The sequence below is a fragment of the Aquarana catesbeiana genome, linkage group LG04 (genome assembly GCF_042186555.1).
Source record: "Aquarana catesbeiana isolate 2022-GZ linkage group LG04, ASM4218655v1, whole genome shotgun sequence".
In the NCBI taxonomy this organism is placed as follows: domain Eukaryota; kingdom Metazoa; phylum Chordata; class Amphibia; order Anura; family Ranidae; genus Aquarana; species Aquarana catesbeiana.
In genome coordinates this window covers 394,195,722-394,218,562 of record NC_133327.1, presented here as the reverse complement: position 1 = coordinate 394,218,562, position 22,841 = coordinate 394,195,722, and the positions used below count along the sequence as shown (strand labels likewise).

The 22,841-nt window shown below is 43.9% G+C and overlaps 1 protein-coding gene across 5 annotated transcripts in view; it reads left to right on the top strand.

Moving 5' to 3' along the window:
- LOC141140242 (heat shock factor protein 2-like) overlaps window positions 1-22,841 on the top strand; it is a 60,052-nt gene that overhangs the window by 13,546 nt on the left and 23,665 nt on the right. For 3 of the 5 annotated variants that reach the window (XM_073627180.1, XM_073627177.1, XM_073627181.1), the window contains exons 2-7: window positions 9,255-9,363; window positions 14,867-15,039; window positions 19,748-19,872; window positions 20,813-20,876; window positions 21,737-21,786; window positions 22,089-22,161. In XM_073627180.1, the coding sequence (XP_073483281.1) occupies window positions 9,333-9,363; window positions 14,867-15,039; window positions 19,748-19,872; window positions 20,813-20,876; window positions 21,737-21,786; window positions 22,089-22,161 (516 nt within the window). In that variant the 5' untranslated portion in view covers window positions 9,255-9,332. Of the gene's footprint in view, window positions 1-2,347; window positions 2,493-9,254; window positions 9,364-14,866; window positions 15,040-19,747; window positions 19,873-20,812; window positions 20,877-21,736; window positions 21,787-22,088; window positions 22,162-22,841 lie in introns of all 5 variants that reach the window. The other 2 variants (XM_073627178.1, XM_073627179.1) reach the window with 2 other exon arrangements.

Sequence of the window (22,841 nt, the reverse complement as noted above, 5' to 3'; positions counted from 1 at the left end):
AAGAGAACTTACAGGAAGCATAACTTTTCCTGCGTTCTCTTGGTTGGTTGATCAGTCGGGACAAGTCCCAGCTGATCTCAACCCAGGACATACAGTACCTGGAATACAGGATTTCTTCAACAGAGAGAAAGGCCTTTCTCCCATCAAAGAAGATAAAGTGGGTCTAGCGGTAGTGCAGCTTCAGACCAACCAGGAAGCCCATGTCAGAGATGTCATGAGAGTGATAGGGTTAATGACATCCTGTTTTCCAGCAGTCCCTTGGGCAAGGTTTCACCAGCGCCCCTTACAGGCTCTCCTTCTGCAGCACTGGGATGGCAGCCAGCAGGGTTTGGATCAGCCTATGTCTATAACGATCAGTCAAAAGGGCACTATTTTGGTGGCGAGCCAACCACAATCTGGACGGGTGTGTTGTGGTTCAGACCAACAACCCTGGTGGTGACAACAGACGCCAGCTCTTTTGGCTGGGGTGCCCACCTGGAAAAGGATCTGGCTCAAAAATCTTGGTCTCAGGTGGAAGCCAGACGGACCTTGAATCAGAGGGAGCTACTGGCAGTGCAGAGGGGGCTAGAGGCCTTCCAGCAAAGAATAAGGGGACGGCACCTTTAAGGTCAGACAATGCGGCCGTAGTCGCATACATAAACAAGCATTGGGGGACCAGGAGCCCTGCACTGCAGATGATAGCAGGCGAAATTTTCGCTTGGGCCGAATCAAACCTGGCTTCTCTGACAGCAGTACATTTAAAGGGGACTCAGAACTCTCTGGCGGACTTTCTCAGCCGTCAGCGAGTAAAACAGGACGAATGGTAGCTCAACCAGGAAGTGTTCGAGCAGGTTGTGAAGACCTGGGGCAGACCAGAGGTGGATCTGTTCACCTCAGAAAGCACCAAGAAAGTTGCTTAGTCCTTCCTGCATGCGCTGGATCGAGCCAGAGGGATGGGAGGATTGGGATTAGGTCTTTCTATTAGCACCCTGAAGGTACAGGCTGCCGTCTTGAGCGTTTTTCTTCGGGTCTCCTTGCAGCACGATCGTTTTGTAAAGAATTTCTTTAAGGCTCTCTCCAGGTCCGGGCCAGTGAAGGTCAGAGCCTGTCCCTCCTGGGATCTATCCTTGGTCCTCGGTGCACTTACAAAGAGTCCCTTCAAACCTCTGGAAAAATCTGATATTAAGTGGATGGTTCTAAAGACAGCTTTTTTGATTGCAATCACCTCAGCCAGAAGAGTGAGTGAGTTGCAGGCTCTCTCGTTTAGAGAGCCATTTTTGTTGATTTTGGAGGATAGGGATGTGCCCAAGACAGATCCTAGTTTCCTCCCCAAAGTTTCTTCTACTTTTCATAGAACTCAGGACATTATCCTGCCAACATTTTACTCCTCCTCCAGAAGTCGATGAGGAAGGAGAGTTCCGTTTTTAGTAGACGTCAGGCGTAGCCTTTTATTTTATTTAGATATCAGCAAAGACTTCAGGAAGTCAGAATCTTTGTTTGTGAATTTTGCGGGATCACGCAAAGGATTTAAAGCGTCAAAATCCACTATCGCCAGATGGATAAGGACGACAGTTTTAGAGGCATACAGGTGGGTGAGGCAAGCGCCTCTAGTTAAGGCACATTCAACTAGGGCGGTTTCAGCTTCGTGGGCAGAAAAAGCCGGTGCCACTCCAGGGGAGATCTGCAGAGCAGCGACATGGTCCAGCTACTCAACGTTCGCAAAGCATTACCGCTTGGACCTGGTTGCTGATAAAGAACAGGCATTTGGGCGAAAAGTCCTCCAGGCAGTGGTTCCGCCCTAACGGAGTAAGTTTCTTGCTTATCATCTCAGAGGCTGTCCTGGAAGACGATAAGAGAAAACCGGAGTTAGAATTAAGGCTCTTTCACATGGGACGGATCCATGATGATCCGCCCCGTGAACATCCGCTTGCTCAGCGGGGATCGCTCCGCCGATCCGCGCTGAGCAGGAAGATGACAGGTCTGTCTCTGCACACTGTGCAGCGACGGACCTGTCACAGCGCCGCTCTCCCCTATGGGGGATCGGATGACGACGGACCATAGAGTCCGTCGTCATCCGATCCGAAATCGGATGGAAAAGTAGGTTTTTTTTTTTTTTTTTACCTCCGCTACACTTATTTGGAACGGAGCGGGTCTGATGTCCGACGCGCCATAGAGATCTATGGAGGGTCCGTTCAGGTCCGCCTAAAAAACTGACAGGCGGACCTGAATGGATCATTCGTCTGAAAGAGGCCTTACCGGTAACTCTTTTTCTAGGAGTCTTCCAGGACAGCCTGGTTTCCCACCCAGAGTCTTATAGCTGGTGCAAAGGGGATATAATAATGTCATGCCAGTGTGTTATGTCTTTCAGAGCCTTCCGGCGGTTCTTGTGGAAACTGAAGGGGAAGGCCTGTAGGGCCTCCTTTTAACCATTTGGGTGAATGTGTTTCCTGTCCCGGAGGGAGGAGCCCTGTATTAGAGGCTGTCCTGGAAGACTCCTAGAAAAAGAGTTACGAGTAAGTCTAACTCCGGTTTTTGCAAAGTGGACACCTCAAGCTATTTGCTGAGAGGCATGTTGAGTCCATGAAGACTATTTTTTTTTTTTTTTTTTTTTTTTTTACACGGTTGTCACTTTAATGAGATATTTCTCACACATTCAGTGGTTATATGGGGAATTACACCCCAAAACACATTCTGCTAATTCTCCCAAGTATGGGGATGCCACATGCGAGAGACTTTTTGGCAGCATAGCTGCATACAGGGGCCCAAAATCCAATGATGACCTTGAGGCTTTTAAAGGGTGTAATTTCCTCATGTTGCCTCCTCACTAACTGCCACAGCCCTGGAGGCCCTGAAATGCCAGGACACTACAAACACCCCCCAAATGACCACTTTTTGGCAAGTAGACACTTCAATGTATTTGCTAAGAGGCATAGTGAGTATTTTGCATTCCTGCAAAGCAAACAAAATGGTTAACAATAGCTACAACAGTAAAAAAAAAAAAAAAAAATAACTTCAACTCAACAAAACAAATTTTTTTTTTACTTTTAACTCTTTTTGTAATTTATGAGAACCATAAACTTTCCAGCGTTTGATTTTAGAGTCTCTCAAAATGCGATAGACAGTTTCCTGACTAATGTCTTTTAACACCCTTGTGTGTGAATTGTGTGCCCTTGACCCTGTCATGCTGTACCCTACACTAATATAAAAATATATAGTGGGGAGTTGTGAGAATGCCATCATCCCAGTGTATACGGAAAAGAAAAACCCTCCAAAATGCGGGACTTTCATTGGCGATACGGACAAGTAACCACATAGGCAAACAAGTATAACAAAATATACGTTTTATTTTTAACAGAGTAAAAAGGGCTGAAAGATGAAACATCCAGTCTCCCCTTTCAGTTGTGGTTACCTGTCCGTATCACCCATTAAAGTCCTGCATTTTGGAGGGCTTTTCTTTTCCCTACCTTACACTAATACTCCACTAGTGTGTAGTAGCGATGGAAGCAGTCTTGGATGCAGAGACCAGGAGGGATAGAAAAAACAAGTGTTTCGCCTTATTCCATTTCTGCCACAGACTCAGCATCATCTTTGGGGTGACTTTTTGGGTTGGAGTACCAGAAAGGATATCAAGAAAATGCCTCTCATGCAGCCGGCTCACTGCATCTGTGTTTGGGGCCAGTTCACACCACATGTGGTCCAGTGCGTTTTTTTTTTTTTTTTCTTTTTTTCTTTTTTTCTGCATCAAAAACATATGGAAAGCAAGTGATATGGTTTTCAATGGCATAGTTCACACCAGTGCTTGCAGTTCCAGTGCATTCCAGTTTCAGAAAAAAAAGTTAAACATGCTGCATTTTTCCTGCACTGGGCTTTACTGGAATGCTGTAAAATGCAGTGGCACACACATCATTATTTTAGGTTAAGAAAAGAGGGGGAAAAATGCACTGGACTGCATCAAAAATGCGCATGCAGAAAAGCTCCAGGAACGCATCCGGACTGCGTTTCTATGGCGTGAACTGGCCCTTAGAGTTTGGGCCACAGCACCTTCTGGATACAAAAGGGCTGTAATGATCGCTTCCTGAAATTTTAGGAAGGATCTACTTCTTCCAGTTGCTTTGTAAATTAAAAAAAAGCATTATACTGTATATAGTGAATTGAAATAAATAGACACCTTTTTGTACCAGTGTTAAACTCTGTGGGAAGATAAATACAGCTTCATCATTTGGTAATTGAAGTCTGCGCCACCTATACAAAGATAATAGTCGTGGACACAGGGAGGCTTTACAATGACACCAGATGCCATGCTAATTTGAATTGTCATGCCTGTGTGAATGGAAGACAAGACAAAAACATCCTTATTGTCCTTCCACTTTACTGCGAGTAATTAGTGATTCTGCAAGCAGGCTTTCTCCCCCTTTCTAAGTCATTGGGGGAAACCGTGGCAATTAGGGTGCACTGTGCCACAGCAGCCAATTCCAAGATTTAATAAGTGTCTAAAAAGTGGCATGCTTGTATAAAAGTTGTCCACATACAAATGGTACCTCTTACGGAACAAGGGTGACACCAAGCCCCATACTATCTTGCCACTGCTCCCCATGTAGTCTGGGCATTCGGAGGACTCCACTTCATTGTCTTTTCTATCATAAACTCTAAATCTATATGTAAACCCTTTTGCTCTCTCACAGAGCTTATACAGTTTGACCCCGTATCTGGCACGATTGCTGGGGAGATACTGCTTGATTGCAAGGTGGCCAGTGCATGAGGGACTTGTCTACGCAGATGTTTTGTTGAGGCATATACACATCTGGGAATTTCTTGGAGAGGTAGTTCATGAAGGGCTGAATTTTGTGGAGCCAATCATATTCAGGTTCACCCTGGGGATGACAGCGTGTATCCTCACTAAAATATGTGAAATGCAATATCTCATATGGTTTCCTGGCCGTTGCAGCAGATAACAAGGGCATCTGATAAATTGGGTCTGTGCACCAACAGACCCGCAATTCATTATTTTTTGTAATACCCATGTTAAGGGTCTGGGGTTTAGGCCCAAAAAAGTTTTTCATTCAGAACCCATGATATGCTTCCATGTGAATGGTCTAGCAAGAGTTGAATTTGGGTTGGCGGGGATGTACAATATTGGTGTGCATAAAGATTGCTTTGGTCCACAATCAATTTATACAGATCTTCCGGGAAAAACATCTAAAATAAAATCAAGGGGCGCTGTTAAATTTGCTATTTCCAACTGAATTCCGGGTTGGGCTATGAATGAGAGAATAATGGGGGCTGCCAATCAGGTTTTGTAAGCACCTCTGGGAGGACACTATGGACTCTATGGGCCTGTGTGTGATTACTTTATGGCTGTGGGACCCTACTAGTGCTAGCCACCTCACCAGCTTGGACTGAGTTTCTGAGACTCTCCACATAACCCTGAGATACTGCAGTGCGGGTGTGTAAAATGCCAGGATGTACTAGGGCACTGGTGCCTGCCAGTCCACCAAAAGGTAGTTCAGCACCAGTAGCCTGCTGCATATGAGAAAAGTCATGCTTTCATAGCACTTCAGCTACCTGGGGTCGGGTATGCCTGATTTTAACAGAGACCTCTTCTCTATCGTCTGAGCTCCTTGTCAGGGATGCTCTCATCTGTCATACTCAGAATGACACTTCACTAGTGTACCTTGCTTTGGATATTTTGGGCACTAAATTTATAGGTACCTAGTGCGACTAATGGGAAAAAGAGCTCCTGGCTGTCAAGGACTGCTTGAACCGCTAGAAATAAAATTGACCTCCTCCTAGTTAGAAAGATCAGGCCCGATCTCTGCTAACACTGGTCTTGTGTACAATGTACCAGAGGTGGCAGTGATCCACTGAAACTGCACTTGTTGGGAGGGGGAGGTTATAAATACAAATGCTGGCAGGTATCCGGGCTTATCATGCTGCGTTTTTGGGGACATTATACTAAGGGAGATACTAGTATAGTTCTGTTTGATCAATATATTGATTTCTATAGACACTATACTAGTAATGGCGGCAATCAGCGACCTATAGCACAAATGCAATAGTGTGCGGGCAATCTAATGCTAACTGGTCGTCACTATCTGGTGTCACAAGTGATGCTGATTCTGTGATCAGCGAAAAATACTATACACTGACACTGTGCTAATGGCGATGGGTGACCGGTGATCAAAGGGTTAAGTGTGCATAACTAAAGTGTGTGTGTGTGTGTGTGTGTATATGTTCTGACTTTACTCGCTGTGTGGTAGAGCTGCACGATTCTGGATAAAATGAGAATCAAGATTTTTTTTTTTTTTTTTTCTTATAATAAAAGATCACTATTTGGTGTAACATCATCTTTCACATTATACAAAAAATTGGGCTAACATTACTGTTTATTTTTTTTTAATTCATTGAAGTGTATTTTTTCCCCAAAAAAGCATTTGAAAGACACAGCTGCGCAAATACAGTGTGACATAAAATATCGCCGTTTTATTCTCTATGGTCTCAGCTAAAAAATATATATTTAATGTGTGGGGGTTCTAAGTAATTTTCTAGCAAAAAAGTACTGATTTTAACTTGTAAGCAACAATTGTAAGAAAAAGGCTTAGCCTTTTTAAAGGGAAGTATAGCCAAAGCTCGTTTGGCTGTACTTCTGCTATGGATCACAGGAGTGCAGTTCATTTTGCCCTACTGTGACCCGTTTTCAGCAGAGAGTGGGCTGAAGTCCGCACTCTGCTGATGTCACAGAAATCAGTCCAGAAACTGCATCATCAGGACAAAAACTAGATCCGCCAGATACCTGGACTGACACCCGACTCAGCCTCTCAGCGAGCCGCTGAGAGACTGTGCTGGCCGCCTCCACAGCCCAGTGCTCCAGTGAGCGAGGAGAGGGGAAGAGCAGAGAGCGGTGACTGACAGTCTACAGCTCTCTGCTCATGGAGCTCTGAAAACTGAGCAATCGGCGATGTTCTTAGTGCAAAGGTGCTGGGGAACATGTGCAGCATAGGACCGATTGTAAGTATGATTCCGAAAAAAAAAAAAAATCCTTTACTTCTCTTAAGTTATTAAACTGACCTCATTTGCAGACTGAAGTTCATCCCTTTGATCTGTAAATAAACAGAAACATGCAATGCAGGGAACTGCTCTGCACTCATTACATGAATTGTCGAAATGCTGGATTACGATCGTGTGGGGGGTTTGAATCGAGATTGTGACCTCCTTCTTTTTTTTTTTTGAGCGATTAATCGTGCAGCTCTACTGTGTGGTGTCTCTCTCCTCTTCCTGTACTGAAAAGGGTCCAGGGAGAGAAGAACCAACTAGTGTTTACTAACAAAGGCACAGAGCTGATCTCTTGTTTGCTGCAGCCAATCAACGGGGTCCCGTGCAGAATCATTGGCTGGGACCTGCTGACTAGCTTGTCCTGCAGCAAATGACAACTGGGGTCACAAGGGGTGCTCACATGCGCAGACCTAGAAGAAGGCCGCAACGTACAGATATGTCGCTGTACCTGTACAGGCCGCCATCTGCAGTACATTGCACGCGATCCAGAGGTGGTTAAAAGAAACAAAACATGAGCTGCACATTTCAAAGAATATGAAATACATGTGCAAAGGAGAAGAAATTACATTAGTAATTAACATAATTACATTAGTAGCTAACATGTAAAGCTAAACAGTATCTACACTAAATCTGTTCAAAGGTACTGCTTTAACAGTTCCAAGCAGGCTCCAGTAACTGTCTTCCTGAAACCAGCCTTATAAGGTTACGTGAAATAGACAAATGGCAATGAGCAGTCATTTTATGCCCCGTACACACGGTCGGACATTGTTCGGACATTCCGACAACAAAATCCTAGGATTTTTTCCAACGGATGCTGGCTCAAACTTGTCTTGCATACACACGGTCACACAAAGTTGTCGGAAAATCCGATCATTCTGAACACGGTGACGTAAAACACGTACATTGGGACTATAAACGGGGCAGTGGCCAATAGCTTTCATCTCTTTATTTATTCTGAGCATGCGTGACACTTTGTCCGTCGGATTTGTGTACACACGATCGGAATTTCCGACAACGGATTTTGTTGTCGGAAAATTTTATAGCCTGCTCTCAAACTTTGTGTCGGAAAATCCGATGGAAAATGTGTGATGGAGCCTACACACGGTCTGAATTTCCGACAACAAGGTCCTATCACACATTTTCCGTCGGAAAATCCGACCGTGTGTACGGGGCATTAGAGTAAGGCTGCTTTCACACTGGGGTGAGTGGGGATTGACGGTAAAACGCCACTAGTTTAAGCGGTGCTCTACCGTTGCTATTCGGCCGCTAGCGGGGCACTTTTAACCCCCGCTAGCGGCCGAATAAAAAGTTAAGCGTACCCACGTAGCGCCGCTGCCGAGGCGATTTGCAGGCTGCCCATTCATTTCAATGGGCAGGAGCGGTGTATACACCGCTCCTCCACCACCACAAAGATGCTGCTTGCAGGACTTTTTTAATGTCCTGCCAGCGCAGCACCCCAGTGTGAAAACACTCGGGCTTTCACACTGGGACTGCAGGGGAGGCGTTTTTCAGGCGCTATTTTTGCCCAAAAGCGCCTGAAAAATGCCTCCAGTGTGAAAGGGGTCTAACAAACCTACATACAGTATTAATCATTAAAGTGGTGTTCTGGCCGAAATTATACTTTTTAAATAAAAATACCCCTATAATACACAAGCTTAATGTATTCTAGTAAAGTTAGTCTGTAAACTAAGGTCTGTTTTGTTAGTTTATAGCAGTAGTTTGTTATTTTATAAACTTTTCACAGCAGGCCGTGGCCATCTTAAGTGTGGGCATCTGAAGCCAGACTGTATTTCTTCCTGAATCTCATCCTTGCAGACCATAGCAACGCCAATGTCAGAGAAAGTTGCCGCCCCTTCCCAGAAGGCATTGCAAACAGGAAATGATGTGATGGGCCAGGGAGGAGGAAGTGAAAAATGAATACAGCAGATATACAGTAGGTGCTGAGAAAAAAAAAAATTAAATATCCAATTCGTTTACAGTGCACAGTTTAGTGAGGGATGCTGAAGAGTTGTAAAAGTGGGTGAAACTCCACTTTAAGGTGAACAGTGTGGCACATAAGAATAAATGTAGTCGGTTTAGAAGTGAATGGTAAAAGCAGTCTGAGAGAAGACATTGAGATTACAGGAGCAAGAGAATAAAAGTGGAATATTTGTATGTGATGATATGAGGTGACAAGGAAGTGGTAATATACGGTATTTAATACATCATCTGTTTTTTGTCTACAGGATGGAAACAGTTTTATTGTGTTGGATGAAGAAAGCTTTGCAAAAGAGATATTACCCAGACATTTCAAACATAACAACATGGCAAGTTTTGTACGGCAACTCAATTGGTGTAAGTACAGACCCCCTCAATATGTCTTACAAAATCATAATCTAGTCAATATTGCAAAATGTTAAACCTGAATTGGAGTCAAAATTTTTTTCCACTGCCTGCCAACATATCACTTACCTGTAATGATGTACTGTATGTCCCACATCTGCTACTTTGTGTAGAGATTTTCTCCGCAGAGTGCCCAGTCCTCTTCCTGGTGCTGAACTTCTGACAGTGGAGGTTAATAGTTTTGGGACTTGAGATTAATTGTATTCGTGACATTCTGACGAGAAACCACCCATCTTGCCTTCTCATCCATTGAGAAAAGCTTATGCATTGTGTACACTGAATGTGATCTCTTAATGAAGGAGAGAATCCTGTCGTTCATCATATTCGCACCTATTTAGAGATTGTTTTACATGCAGTTTAATTAATGCACTGGATTTTCTTAATGGATGAGAAGGAAGGAGGTGGTGGGTCCCCATCAAACCATCTTGAATGCAGTTCACCCTGAAGACCGGAAGCTACTAACGTCTGCTGTGCCAGGGAATCAGTCTAGGAGGACTGGGCACCCTACATAGAAGAGTTCTACATGAAGCAGCAGCCTGCATGCAGTGGGGCATACTATAGTTCAGATAAATTACGTATGTGACTGCAACTATTGGCAAAGCTCTGGTTCACACTTCTCTCTCTACAGCGGCTGGTGGGAGCAAACTTCCCCATATATGGTGTACATTTCAGCCCTCCCCATTACACAGAGTAATTGGAGCTTTGCAGTCATGTGACTGCATAGAAAAACCACCATTTCCAGTGGCAAACTTACCTTCCGTTATCCGTTCTGGTTATGTTTCTCAGATATATTCTTTAAATTTCAATAAGTGAGATAACTTTAATGTGCGCACATATCTGCAGGAGCCTTCTACAGCCTGTCACAACCAAATATCAAGATCTTCTAACAATCAAAGCACTGATGCTTCTGGGTAACATTGGAGCTTGTACAGTACATTCGGCTGTGTTTAATAAAAGCCAGAGAAGTTGGCAGCAGTAGCTGTCAAAAAAGCAGTCTGACAGTGTTTATAAACAACACTGCTCCACATATTATACAAAATTACATATTGTTACTTTTACATCTTTCTGCTCCATTTATCTGCAGATTAATGGGGTTAATTTAGATCTGCAAATGATGTCAGTTAAAGTAACCTAACAAGTAAAGTTTTTGATATTTAACCACTTCAATACAGGGCACTTTCCCCCCCTTCCTGCTCAGGCCAATTTTCAGCTTTCAGCGCGGTTGCAATTTAAATGACAATTGCACGGTCATGCAACGCTGTACCCAAACAAGATTTTTATGATTTTGGTTCACACAAATAGAGCTTTCTTTTGGTGGTATTTGATCACCACTGGGGTTTTTATTTTTTGCTAAACAAATAAAAAAAAGAAGTAAGTTTTCTCCTTTACTGATGAGGTGGCACTGACGGGAACTAATATGCAGCACTGATGGTCATGGATGAGGAGGCACTGGCAGGCAGCACTGGCGGGCACTGATTGGCATCTATAATGGGCACTGATTGGCATCCCTGGTGGTCATGGGTGGGCATACCTTGTGGTCGTGGGTATCCCTGGTGGGCATCCTCGAGGGAGGGGGGGCTGCACTGATAATCATTCAGCGCAGACCCCCCCCGTCAGAGCAGCCAGTTGGCTCTCTTCTACTCTCTTCTATTGGACACAAGCTGCTGATCACATGGTAAAGAGCCTATGCCAGAGGCTCTTTACCTAGATCGAAGATGCGGTATGTCAGACTGACACACCACACCAACGATCGCCGCGTCCTGCTGGACGTCATATGATGTCCAGTCTGGCGAGCTTAACCACGTTCCAGCCTTCATTCTGCTATATGGCGGATGGGAAGTGGTTAAACTTTTTTTTTTGTTTTTTTTTTTTTGTTTTTAATATTTTTACACCTTTCCCAATTTATAAAAAAAAAGCGCAAAGTTGAAAAAAAAAAACCAAAACACTTTTTTATTTGTAAATATTTTGTAAATTGTTTTTTAACTAACATTGCTAAAAAAAAAAAAAAGTGTGCTTTGTTTTAGTTTTGTTGCATTTATTTTTTATTTTTTATTGTCTAAGGATTACGAGAGGGGAAAAAAATAATTGTTGAAAGACAATATCATGAAAAGAAAGCCTTGTCCTTAAATACAAAACAAAACAAACCAAAAAAAAAAAAAAAATATACCAGACCAGAGCATTTTTTTTTTATTATATATATATATATAATCTATATCTCTATATCTCCTTGTTATCCTCAGTAATGATAGTTATTAACGAATAAACAGGTCCTTAGCAGAAATGTAAAAAATGCTCTGGTCCATAGGGGGTGAACAGGTGTGAGAGGCGAAGTGGTTAAGTAACTATCATCTCATATCTATGGGTAGGTGAGGCATATTGTATTCAAATCATGGGAGCTCATACATAAGCTTCCCCCCTCTTTTGTCCCCCTTAAAACTGCCCAACAATAGTGTTTGTTATATATTAAAAATCAATGTCGGAGCACAATTCTCCTTAGAAAGTAGTTGGTCTTTATTTTACACTTATATGATTACAGATTAATGTAGCAAATGGGATTGCTACTGGTTAGTGCCTCCTGCACTAATCTCTGTATCCTTTGCACCATGCTCTGCTCCATGTATGTGTTTGCGCCCCATTCGGGGGGTTCTCCTGGGGCTGTCTTCCTGCAGGTGCTGGAGAGACTGTGTGGAGTGGGTGGTGCTTGTTTTCCCAATCATGCCTATGGGAGCTGCAGCAACCTACGGGCCGGCTCCCAAACCCCCCGATGCACCCGCTTTGGTGCGCTGATTTATTTTTATGCTACTCAGTGAAGTCTGCCTGTGCTACTGTACAGGAGCAGCCCGGTGAAGCCACTGTGCAATTGTAACCTCCCTGCCTGTGCTACTGTTCAGGTACCATCTTGGAACTGACCTTTTCCCATTGGGACACCAGTCAAACAGGACACACTTTGCAGAGCCCCCACACAGCACAGGCCACATCATGACTAAGGACCTTGAAGCCTCCAAAAGGTGGGACAGACACTGTGACGCTACCCTTTTCCCCAACCTTGGTGCTAGCACTAAGAATTTAGTATTTTGCCCCTTGTGCGCTTGGCAAGCATGGTGTATTTGGTACTAGGGTAATCAGGATCAAGAGGATTAGGCTCTCTTAGGAGACTGTCTTCCCTCCACAAATTAATTTAGGACTAGAAAACCAGCTCTGGCTCTCAAGTAACATCGGGTTTCTCATTAACTCGTACAGGAACTTCATCCTCTGCGACCTTTGTGTCCAGGAGGAATTCTGAGCTGCCTTTTCCACTGTTGGAAGAGCTGGTGGATATCCATAAGGATTTGTGGAGAGATGGCTGTAATACTGTCATTACCAGAACCCCCAGATAGCAAAAGGTATCAGAATCGGGGTCCTGGAAAGCCCCCCAACCAACTCAGTCTTTCCAATTGCATCCACATACTGAGCAGCACCTGTATGAAAACTAGACCCCTTTGCACAAGGTATTTTCTTTGCTTTTTAGGGGAACAACATTTTTAGTTTGTGGCTTTGGCCTAGTCGTGACACTGCGATTGCTGATTAAGGTCTTAGCTTTCCTGCGACTCAAGAGATTCCCATTCTGCGGTATATGGTCAATCTACTCCTGTCAGGGCAATCGAGTGAAGGCCTCAAGGCCAATGTGCAGCAGTTGGCGCATGCAATGTAGGCCTTAGGCTGGGTCCTCAATCTCAAGACTGAATTAAAAATCTGGACCTCATCCTGGACATGACCCTGGCACAAGTTTTCCTTTCCAAAGGAAAGGATGCAGACCCTTCAGTCCACAGTTCGGGAGTTGAGTTTCTTGGAACACCCCACTATTCACTGATGCATAAAGTTGTTGGAGTTAGTAGCAGTCTCCTTTCAAGCCAGTCCCTTACATGCAGCTGTGCAGTTTTATTCAAGGCTGTTGCAACTTAATTTCTTCCCGGCTTTGTCTGTTTGCAGTCGGCCCTTCCCCCGACCTTGTCTGGGGGCGGTCGGCCCTTCCCCCCAACCTTGTCTGGGGGCGGCCGGTTAAGAGTGCAAAAACGTCTGCAGAGAGGTTCTGAATGATAGCTAATGTGTCCACTTCCGGATTGTGTCTCAAGTCAATGTGTTTCAAAGGTTAAACCTCCTTGTCAAGCCCCCCCCCCCCCTTTTTTTTTTTTTCTTTTTTTTTTTTTTCTACTAGTTGTCGACCAGGCTCTTCTCAATCGCCGTAGCTGTACGGCAGCTCACACAGTGGCGGGCGTGTGGGTCAGGCGGACTCTATGTCCGCCGGCGACCCATGATTACTTAGTACAGGGGCAGAATGGGTATCTGCCTTTTGTAAACAAGGCGGATCCCTATTCTGACAGGGGACATGTAATTCACAACTCTGCCCCGAGCTACATAACCAATCTTGTCTCCAAATATCACGCAAATCGTCCTCTTGGCTCTTGTCAAAACCTCCTATTCTCAAGCTCTTTTGTCTCCTCCTCCTCCCATGCTCGTCTCCAGGATTTCTCCTGAGCCTCTCCCATCCTCTGGAACTCGCTACCTCCACTGGTCCGGCTATCCCCTACTCTTGCTAACTTCAGGCGATCCCTGAAAACTCATCTCTTCAGGGAAGCCTATCATGTCTCCAACTAACCTCCTACCACTTCCATTAGCTCATTCCCTACAGTTACAACCTTTTGTACCACCTGCCCCACCCTATTAGATTGTAAGCTCCTCTTAATCCTCTTGTATTTTATTGTAGTGTAACTGTATTGTCTCCTTTTATATTGTAAAGCACTGCGTAAACTGTTGGCGCTATATAAATCCTGTATAATAATAATAATTTTAATAATAATTTTTTTTTTTTGCAGTTTTGGTGTATCTTGAGATATATTCTTTAAAAAAGTGTCACGTTCATCCACTCCAAACACTCAGCTCATCCCCACTGGCCACAACTGGTCTTATGCAAAAATGTAAATTTTCTGTCTGTAATTGTATGGCTGAAAATGCATTGCATTCGCGCCAAAATGGTGCAGGACCCTTTTTTTGGTCCTCGCTGGAATCTGATCCGATTCCACAATTCTCACCGCATTCTGCGAACCAATTTGGGGTTGTCATTAAATTTCTATTGACACCTGCAGCGGTTCAGAGAGCTGTGTGAACTGCCTGCGAGTTAGATGCGACGCGGGAACCCGCATAGGAATTGCGCAGGTTCCCCCATCGCATATGTGTGAATCCAGCCTGAATCTAATGTCTCTACTAAACTCAAGGAAATTTGGAAGTAAACTGGTTAATCTACCTGTGGCTCCTGAAGGATTTTCATAGGTATGATTCTGCATATCACTGCGTGTCGGGGACAACAAACCACCTGATTTCTGACAGTAACTGCTTGTCAACCCATGTGTTTTTTGTTTTTTTTTTGTTTTGTTTTTTTTTTTTTTCAGTAATGGTAACATCGCTCTTGCTTTTGCAGATGGCTTTCATAAGGTTATGCAGGATGAGTCTGGTGCAGCTAGACATGATAAATACTGCTCAGGCAGATACCAGCATCCTTTTTTCAAGCGTGGCCAAGAAGAGTTACTAACAAAGATAAAACGGAAGGTAACGTCAAGTACTGGAGATAAGCGTGTATTCCGGAAGGCTAAGGTTTGTTTGCCTGTTTGGTTTTTTTTTTACAAATTTCAGGTACAGTATGTTAAGCCCAGATGTTGGGTGCATGATTATTCAGGAATAAGATCTACAAAATTTTCCTAAGCCGATGTTTATAATTGTCTCTAAAAAGAAATATCATAGATAAAATCTGCATCTGAATGGGTTTATAAGGACATTTTATTTAAACTAAAGCCTTATGAATCATTAGTCTTTTACTATTATGGTCTGTTGATTGATTAGTGATCTCCAGCATTTTGCATTTCCTTAAGCAACTGGGAGCCCACAGAAGTTTGGTTACAGGTAGTTTGGTTCCTAGTTCCAATAACCTGCTGTCACTGACGGTGCTGATCTCAGACTAATGATCTGTGTCCACTCTGATTGAACCCCGATCATGTGATCACTATGAGAGCCATAATGATTGCATGGGTTTGCTTATGAAATAAACCTGCCAGATAAGCTGCCCTATATGATTTGCCCAGAGCGAGGCACATTAACAGCTGGCTGGGCTAATAAAGTGAAACAAAAATAAATATATTACAGCTCAACTGCTCCCAAAACGATTTTTTAGTTTGGACAGAGTGGGAGGTAGAACCCCTGTTTGGTTTTTATTGCTGTTTTTTACTCACTTTCTTTTGGTCACTGATAGGAAGCTTATGAAATCTCTCAAACAATGGCATAGACAGTTCTAAAACATTTTCATAAACTAAAGTGGGGAAGAGTGAGAACCTTGGTCAGATTCTTATTTTCTCTGCCCCCACCTTTGAGATATCCTTGCTTCCTGTTTGGTCATCAAGATAGGCAGTACATTGAACTCTTCCAATAATGGCACAGATAGCAATAAAAACCATACAATAGTTCCGCAATCTGATTTAGGAGTGGGAGCGTGGTACCTGTCAAAACCAGGTACCCCCCCCCCCCCCCTCCAAAAAAAGTGCCAAATGTGGCTGTGGAGGGGAGAGGGTACAGGCAAGCAGAGCTTCCCCTTTTGGGTGGAGATTTACTTTAAGTAATGGGGACTTCCATTTCTCCTTTTGGCAGCACTGGAACCCCTATGCCCACCTCCACTTGGTACCATGAAGCTGGCCGCTGTGGCCTTTAAAGTGGTTGTAAAGTTTTTTGTTTTTGTTTTAATTTTTACCTCAATGCATGCTATACATTAAGGTGAAAAACCTTCTGTGCTGAAGGCCCCCCCCCCCCTTTCCTTACCTGAGCCCGATCCAATCCAACGATGTGCAAGAGCGCAGCAGACCCGGCCGCTGTTGCTTTCCTCATTGGACAGATTGATAGCAGCTGTCAATCAAAAGCTGTGACACGGGGAGCAGGGCTGAGTCCCGCTGTCTGTGTCCATGGATGCAGCAGTGGGACTCCGGAGAGAATCCGCACGGGTGCCCCCTTGGAAAGCGGCTTTCCATGGGGGCACCTGATGGAGAGGAGGGGCTTGGGGCACCGGCGGGGGACCCCAGAAGAAGAGGATCGGGGCTGCTCTGTGCAAAAGCATTACACAAAGCAGGTAAGAATAGGCACGTTTGTTTTTTATTAAAAAAAAATCGAGTGTTTACAAACCCTTTTATAGCTAAACTGTAGTCAAAATATAAATTGACCCTTGCATTGGTCGTCTCCCATCAGTGCGGTGGTTTAAGGCTAACTAAATGCAAGAACAAAAAGTAAGGAGACAGTCTGATCTCTGCTGGATTTGCACACTGGCACTGTATGGACAAGTGGCAGCGGGGCATCCGGGCTCAGGAGTCAGGCGGCTGTGGTGACACCTTCTGTTCTACTTCTTCCCACCAGCTGGGCTTGCTGTCATTTTGTCCTGATTCCTGAGCCTCACTCAGTAAATGCTGTTTGCTCTGCTGAATGTCGGTGGCTCCCCTGCCCAGGCAGGACTCCATGGCTGACAGCAGTTTGGGTGCACAGTGAACTGTGCTGCCTTTGTAGCTCCCTGTGCCGATCCTGCAGTGTCGCTCAATATCTCTCTTGCACAAATCCTGTGAGTGAGATATTGGATTTAGCAGGATTCCGAGTGAATAGCACAGGCCCCCAGGGTGCTGAAGACCCTTTGTAAAGTGACCATACCTTCTGTGCCCACCCTAGCAGCCCCACCCCCTGGTGTGCACACACAAGGCATGGTGCTAGATAGGGGTGTGTGCATCTGCAGCAGGTGAAAACTTTAATTGGTTGACACTAGAGATTGCAAAATCATTGAGTCCACTGTCCAAACACCCCTCAGCTTGACAGATGCTTGCATATGTTGCCTCCTCACCACCTGTTTTAACCCTCTAATTGTTGAATCTCCCCCACCACAACCACATGTATAGTACATGGTTGTGGAAAAGTTCTTTTCCTCAAGACTCTTGTATTTGATTGCGTTTGGTGAGCAGTAGTGCCTGGCAAATGCAGCTGGTGATATTCTTGTTGCAGTCATGAAGCAAAGCATTGTGGCTTTAGCATGTGTACACCCTCAGCTGCAACCTTGTCAGCAAAGCCCTGGTTCACAGTGGTGCAGTTTTGAAATTGTGTTACTTCAGCGCAATTTCAAAGCCGCAGATCAGTGCGATTTGCACCGCTGGATTCATTGCAGCTTGCAACTTCATTTACCAGAATTCTATGCAAATTGCAATGAAATCGGAAAAAAAGTAGTGCACAAACCTTTTTCATAGTCGTGATAATATGAACGGTTCAGTTGCCAGCAATGGGGTGCGACTTGTCATGCGATTTGGCCTTGTCAAATGACATGACAAATCGCACCAGTGATGACAAGGGTTTATTCACCCCATCTCCTGGGTTACAACACGCTGTGCTCTTCTTCCTTTTTTTTTTTTTTTTAAACAAACTTTATTAAAATGTCACACTGACATTTCATAAAGTTCATTTTAGCCGCAGTTTTGTCAACGCAATGGTGCGAACTGGACATACCAGAGACAAGGTATTTTGTCTTGTCATGCGGTGGCACTGTGCTAGGAATAGCCACCCAACACAGTCCCACCACGTCTGGTGTGAATATACACCTGCCACCCAAATTGGCACCTAAATTGGGGAAGGTGCATTACTTTGCCCAGGTGCCCATTATGCTATTAAGATGGCCTTGCCCCTGAGCAGAAGTAAATCATAAAGCAGAACTAAACTAATCGATTTAACAGTTTCAAAAAAAGTTACATTCCCGGAATGCCGGGATTGCTAATTGTCACATTTGCTTGTTTCCTCAACCAAACCATCAAATGGCTGGTGTCATAACTGATCCCATGTGTAGCACCATGGCAATTGCAGATCAAACAGAAGCAGCTTCCTTGGCTGTAAGGGATCGGCCTCTACAAATTCGTCAGTGCCTAAAAATAGAGAACAGCTGGGCATGTACAGAGCAGGGTGAGACAGTGTATTACTGGATTTTACGCAATATAGACTCTTATTTTTAATGTTTTACATAGCCATACCTGCAGAAGGGGCCAGCCTGAAGTGATCTAGCAGGACTTAATTTTCTGATTAAAGTTCCACTTTAACTTTGAGTGCTGCGAGGGTTTATAGTTCAGGGAAAAAAGTTCCTGACAAGGACCTAACACTTCTCCCCTCTCCTCCATTTAAAAATGTTCTTTCATTGTTTAAACTGCCTGTAACTGCGAATGGCGGAGAGAATCCTGTGGCTGATCAGACTTTTCCTCCATTCACAGATCATCGTAAAGGCAGTGAAAGCAATTTAAGAACGTTTCTCAGTAGAGGAGGAGAAGGTGAGTCCTTGTCTGGAAATTTTTACAGTAGCTTCACAAAAGAGCTGAGGGTATCAACCCCCACAGTGCTAGAAGTGTAGAGACAGAAAGAGGACAGGGCATCCCTGCACAGAAGATTTTCCTCAGTATCTAGCTGTCGCTGTCTGGGACATCTTCATTACAGGTACATTTGCTAACTAAAGCTAAAGACAATGTTTTCTCTTATGGCTAACCTTTAGCTTTAAACACGAGCAGCCAAAATGCATACATTCAATAAGTAGTTTACGTGAATCCGTTGCTGCATAATCATGTACCCTAAGCCCTCATTCACATTGGAGCGATTTGTCATGCGATTTGACAGGTTGCAGCCTATTGCCGGCAATGGCACTGGTCCAATCGGTGCAACGCCAACTTTGTGGCGCTGCACCAAGTTGCAAAAGTAGTTCCTAACACCACTTTTGCCAATTTCGGGTGTCGACTTCAATAGACATCTGCGCATGAAGCCGCACAGATGTCTTCAAGTAGCACGATTTCAAAGTAGCATCAATGTGAACCAGGGCTAAAGCTGAAATATTTAACTGCTTTTTCTTTATTTCCTTTTACTCTCTTTTCCTGATCTTTGCTTTTGCACTATGTTTTTTTGTGAATTTATACTGTCCTTAAAGGAAAATTACGCAAGTATACAAACAGATGGGAAACTTGCTTATTGAGTAGGCCTACCATCACAGTCATAGAACATAAATTTTACCTGTCTTTTTTTTTTTTTTTTTTTTTGCTTTGGTTTTGGAAAGCCATCATCTGCTTCTTATCCGAAAGTCAGATTATCTTTGAAAGCTTGATTTGCCCTGTTATTCTGTCCCTGTATGCTAATCATTGATTTTTTTCAACTATATAACTGCATTTTTGAATGTCTGTCAGTTATGCAAGTGACTGATGCTGGCAAAATGTAAATTTTGTGGTTAAATATAAACACTCTGCATCTTGGAATTCCTTTTATCCAGGTATCTGTTCCTCGCATTGAAGAAGGTAAATCTGGACCAGATGACATGCAGAAAATACTGACGTTTCTGCATCAGCTTCAAGCAAGACAAGATGTACTTGATTCAACAGTGGAATCTCTAAAGAGGTACAGTAGACTGCTTGTAAAGCTGCTTAGTAGTTGTAGGTAGGGCACTTGCTAGGTAGCAAAAAGACCTGGGGCTTCAGCCCGAAGTCCAAGGCCGGCACGGGGGGGGGGGGGGTTGGGTTCGCTGGGTTTTTTTGGCTGGGCGGTGGGGTTGTGTGGCGGGGGGTAAGCTCACTTGCTGGTTGCTGCCTGGCTTACCGGTGCCCATCAATGCTGACCACTAAACTCACCTGCCTGACACACAGTGACCTACCTGCCTGACACACAGTGACCTACCTGCCTGACATACATACTGACCTACCTAACATACACTGACCGTAGTGACACATGATACTGACCTACCTGATCAGGAGACTTCATGTGTCCTGCAGCAGCTCAGCCGTGGTGTGTGTGGTGCACACCCATCTTCAGAGCAGGCAGGAGGAGGAGAGCCGAGCGGGGAGCTCATGCGGTGGCTGCATTGTAATTCCCGCCTTCTGGAGCCTGCAGCACCTATGATGGACGTCACACATCCCGCGGTCCCACCATTGGACCAGTGGGACGTCCATCATCGCTGCAGGCTCCAGAAGGCAGGACCTGCTATGTGACTCGGCGGCACTCTGCACAAGATTGGTCCCCGCTCGGCGGCGCTCAGGGCTATAAATGGGACGGTGCCCACTCGAGATTCGGGGCTTTTTGGGGACCACTCGGGGCTTCAGCCACGATGAGCCCCCCCACCCCCCCGCTGACGCCACTGGTTGTAGGGTATTGAAGTTCACAGTGCATACCCTCACAGATAACAAATCAAGTAGACATTCCCTGAAACAGGCTCGATTGACCTTGAAAAAATTTGTATGTACTTAGCTCTGAAAGGCTTTTGAATATTCTTTTCAAGTCAAAGCATGTTGAGATTTTATTAACCTCCCTTAAAAAAAAAAAATGTTTTTCTTTTTTAAATTAGGGAAAATGAGGCCTTGTGGAAAGAGGTCATACAGTTACGGCCAGCTCAGCCGCAGTTTGAACCTGTGAGTACTGTGTACCATGTGTGTCTATGTACTGTATGCATGTGTATATATAATTATTTTTTACTCCAGGATGGCTCTAAAACCTGTAATCTGCTGCTTTACCATTTGTTGGACCTCTTGCTGATATGTGCTGTCCACATTATGTGCAATCACCAAGGACCATAAAGCTGCAAAGCAGAAGTAGTAAGCAATTGTGCTGCCCCAAGCATTTCATATGTGATCTTTTGTTTTTTTTTTTTAAATGTTTTTATCTTGGAATGTTATTTGTGACTTCCACTTCTTCACTTATGTACAATTGTAAACACTATAGTAAGAGTGGGATCAATAGTTTCTTGTATTCAGGTATAGCTGTACACTCGTTCTCTTCAGCAGTTGTTGATTTTTTGTAGCAGTGTCAAATTATTCTTAAAGGATAAGTTCACCTTTGGAACATGTGATATGTTCCACCTGTATTTACCGGTACGTGTTCCACCCCCCCCCCCCTTCTCCCCGCACCCGCTGTTAGTAAATAAAAACAGCTCCGCCCACATGTCTGCGTCATTCATTCACAGAGTTCTGTGAATTAATGAACTACATCTCTTGCCCGCCTCCACAGCCAATGGCTTGTATTTCTCAGTGAACTGGTGAACATCCTCGAAGTCCATTGATTCTTCCTGGCAGACAGCTGTACTGAGTGTCTGCCGGAGCCGGGCATTGCAGCCGCAATGCCTTACAGGCTGTAGAGTAAAAAAAATAATCAAATGCATATTTGCTTGCTAATGAAAATCTGTTGAAAGATCATGGTGAATTATTGCTCAAATTGTATTGAATCATTTAGATTATATCTGATATTATAAATGTACATACTTTCTATTTTATAGGTTGGAACATCTCACTCTTATGAACCAATATCATCTTTTCAATCAAACCAGTAAGTACTGTTTACATTTACTAAAATAAAATGGCAATATAAAATATGAGTTTATATGACTTGCTGTCATGATAAATGCCTTTTACTGATGTAAATTACTAGGGAATTGAAATAGCATGCTGAAAATGTCTGATATTCAAAGATTCAGTTTTTTTTCTGAAAATATGGTAATGATGCTCTAGAAAATTAGGTATTAGCCTTTTTGGTCATAAGAAGCCGAGCGTTTCTGTGGGAAATGTTAGAACTGTGTGTGTGTGTGTGTTTAGAGCACACAAAATGAGAACTGTATTTGCATTCTGCAGGCCTCTAATGATTGACAGTACTGGTAACTACAATCAGTTATCTGCTTCCAAAACATCACAAACCACCATTCAGGTAAGTCGCTGTCTTCTCTTTTCTTTTTTTTTTTTTTTTTTTTTCCTTTTGATTTTACTATTATTAAATAATGGTCATATTTTTATAACCTTGTACATACGTGCAAAGACTTTGGGAGTGTCGCATGTCTGATCCCCCATTGCTTCCAGAGCACAGCAATGATGTATAAGTTGGAGCAAGGAAGTGCAAAGTGCACTGGGGGATCAGGCAAACCACACAAAAGTTGGTGAATAGAATTACAACTATTTTGTCAGGTTAGCCAGGTTAAAAGATGATTTTAGAGGCTGTTGAAGGAATGTGCAGGCATCTAGTGGTGCCTGCACTTTCATGCCTGCAGCAATTTCCCCTAACTCCTAACTTTGTTAGCTTTGGGCAGATTAGAGAAGGAATATCTGTCAGGGTTTTATTCCTGATCCGTGATCCTGTTGGAGATTCCCCCCCCCCCCCCCCCCCTTTTTTTTTTTTTTTTTTTTTTTTTTTTACACAGGCTCTTCTAGAATATCTATCCAGTGGGGGCTCAGACTTTAACAAAACACTTTTTTGTCAGGTAAACATAGGAAAGGTTAGAATCCCTATCAAAGTATTATTAGAAACTGCTTACCTAAGGCAAGTCATAGATAATGCGATTTTTCTTTCCTGCAACCACAGACAGTGTTGGGGGATTCCCTCCTGTAGCACTA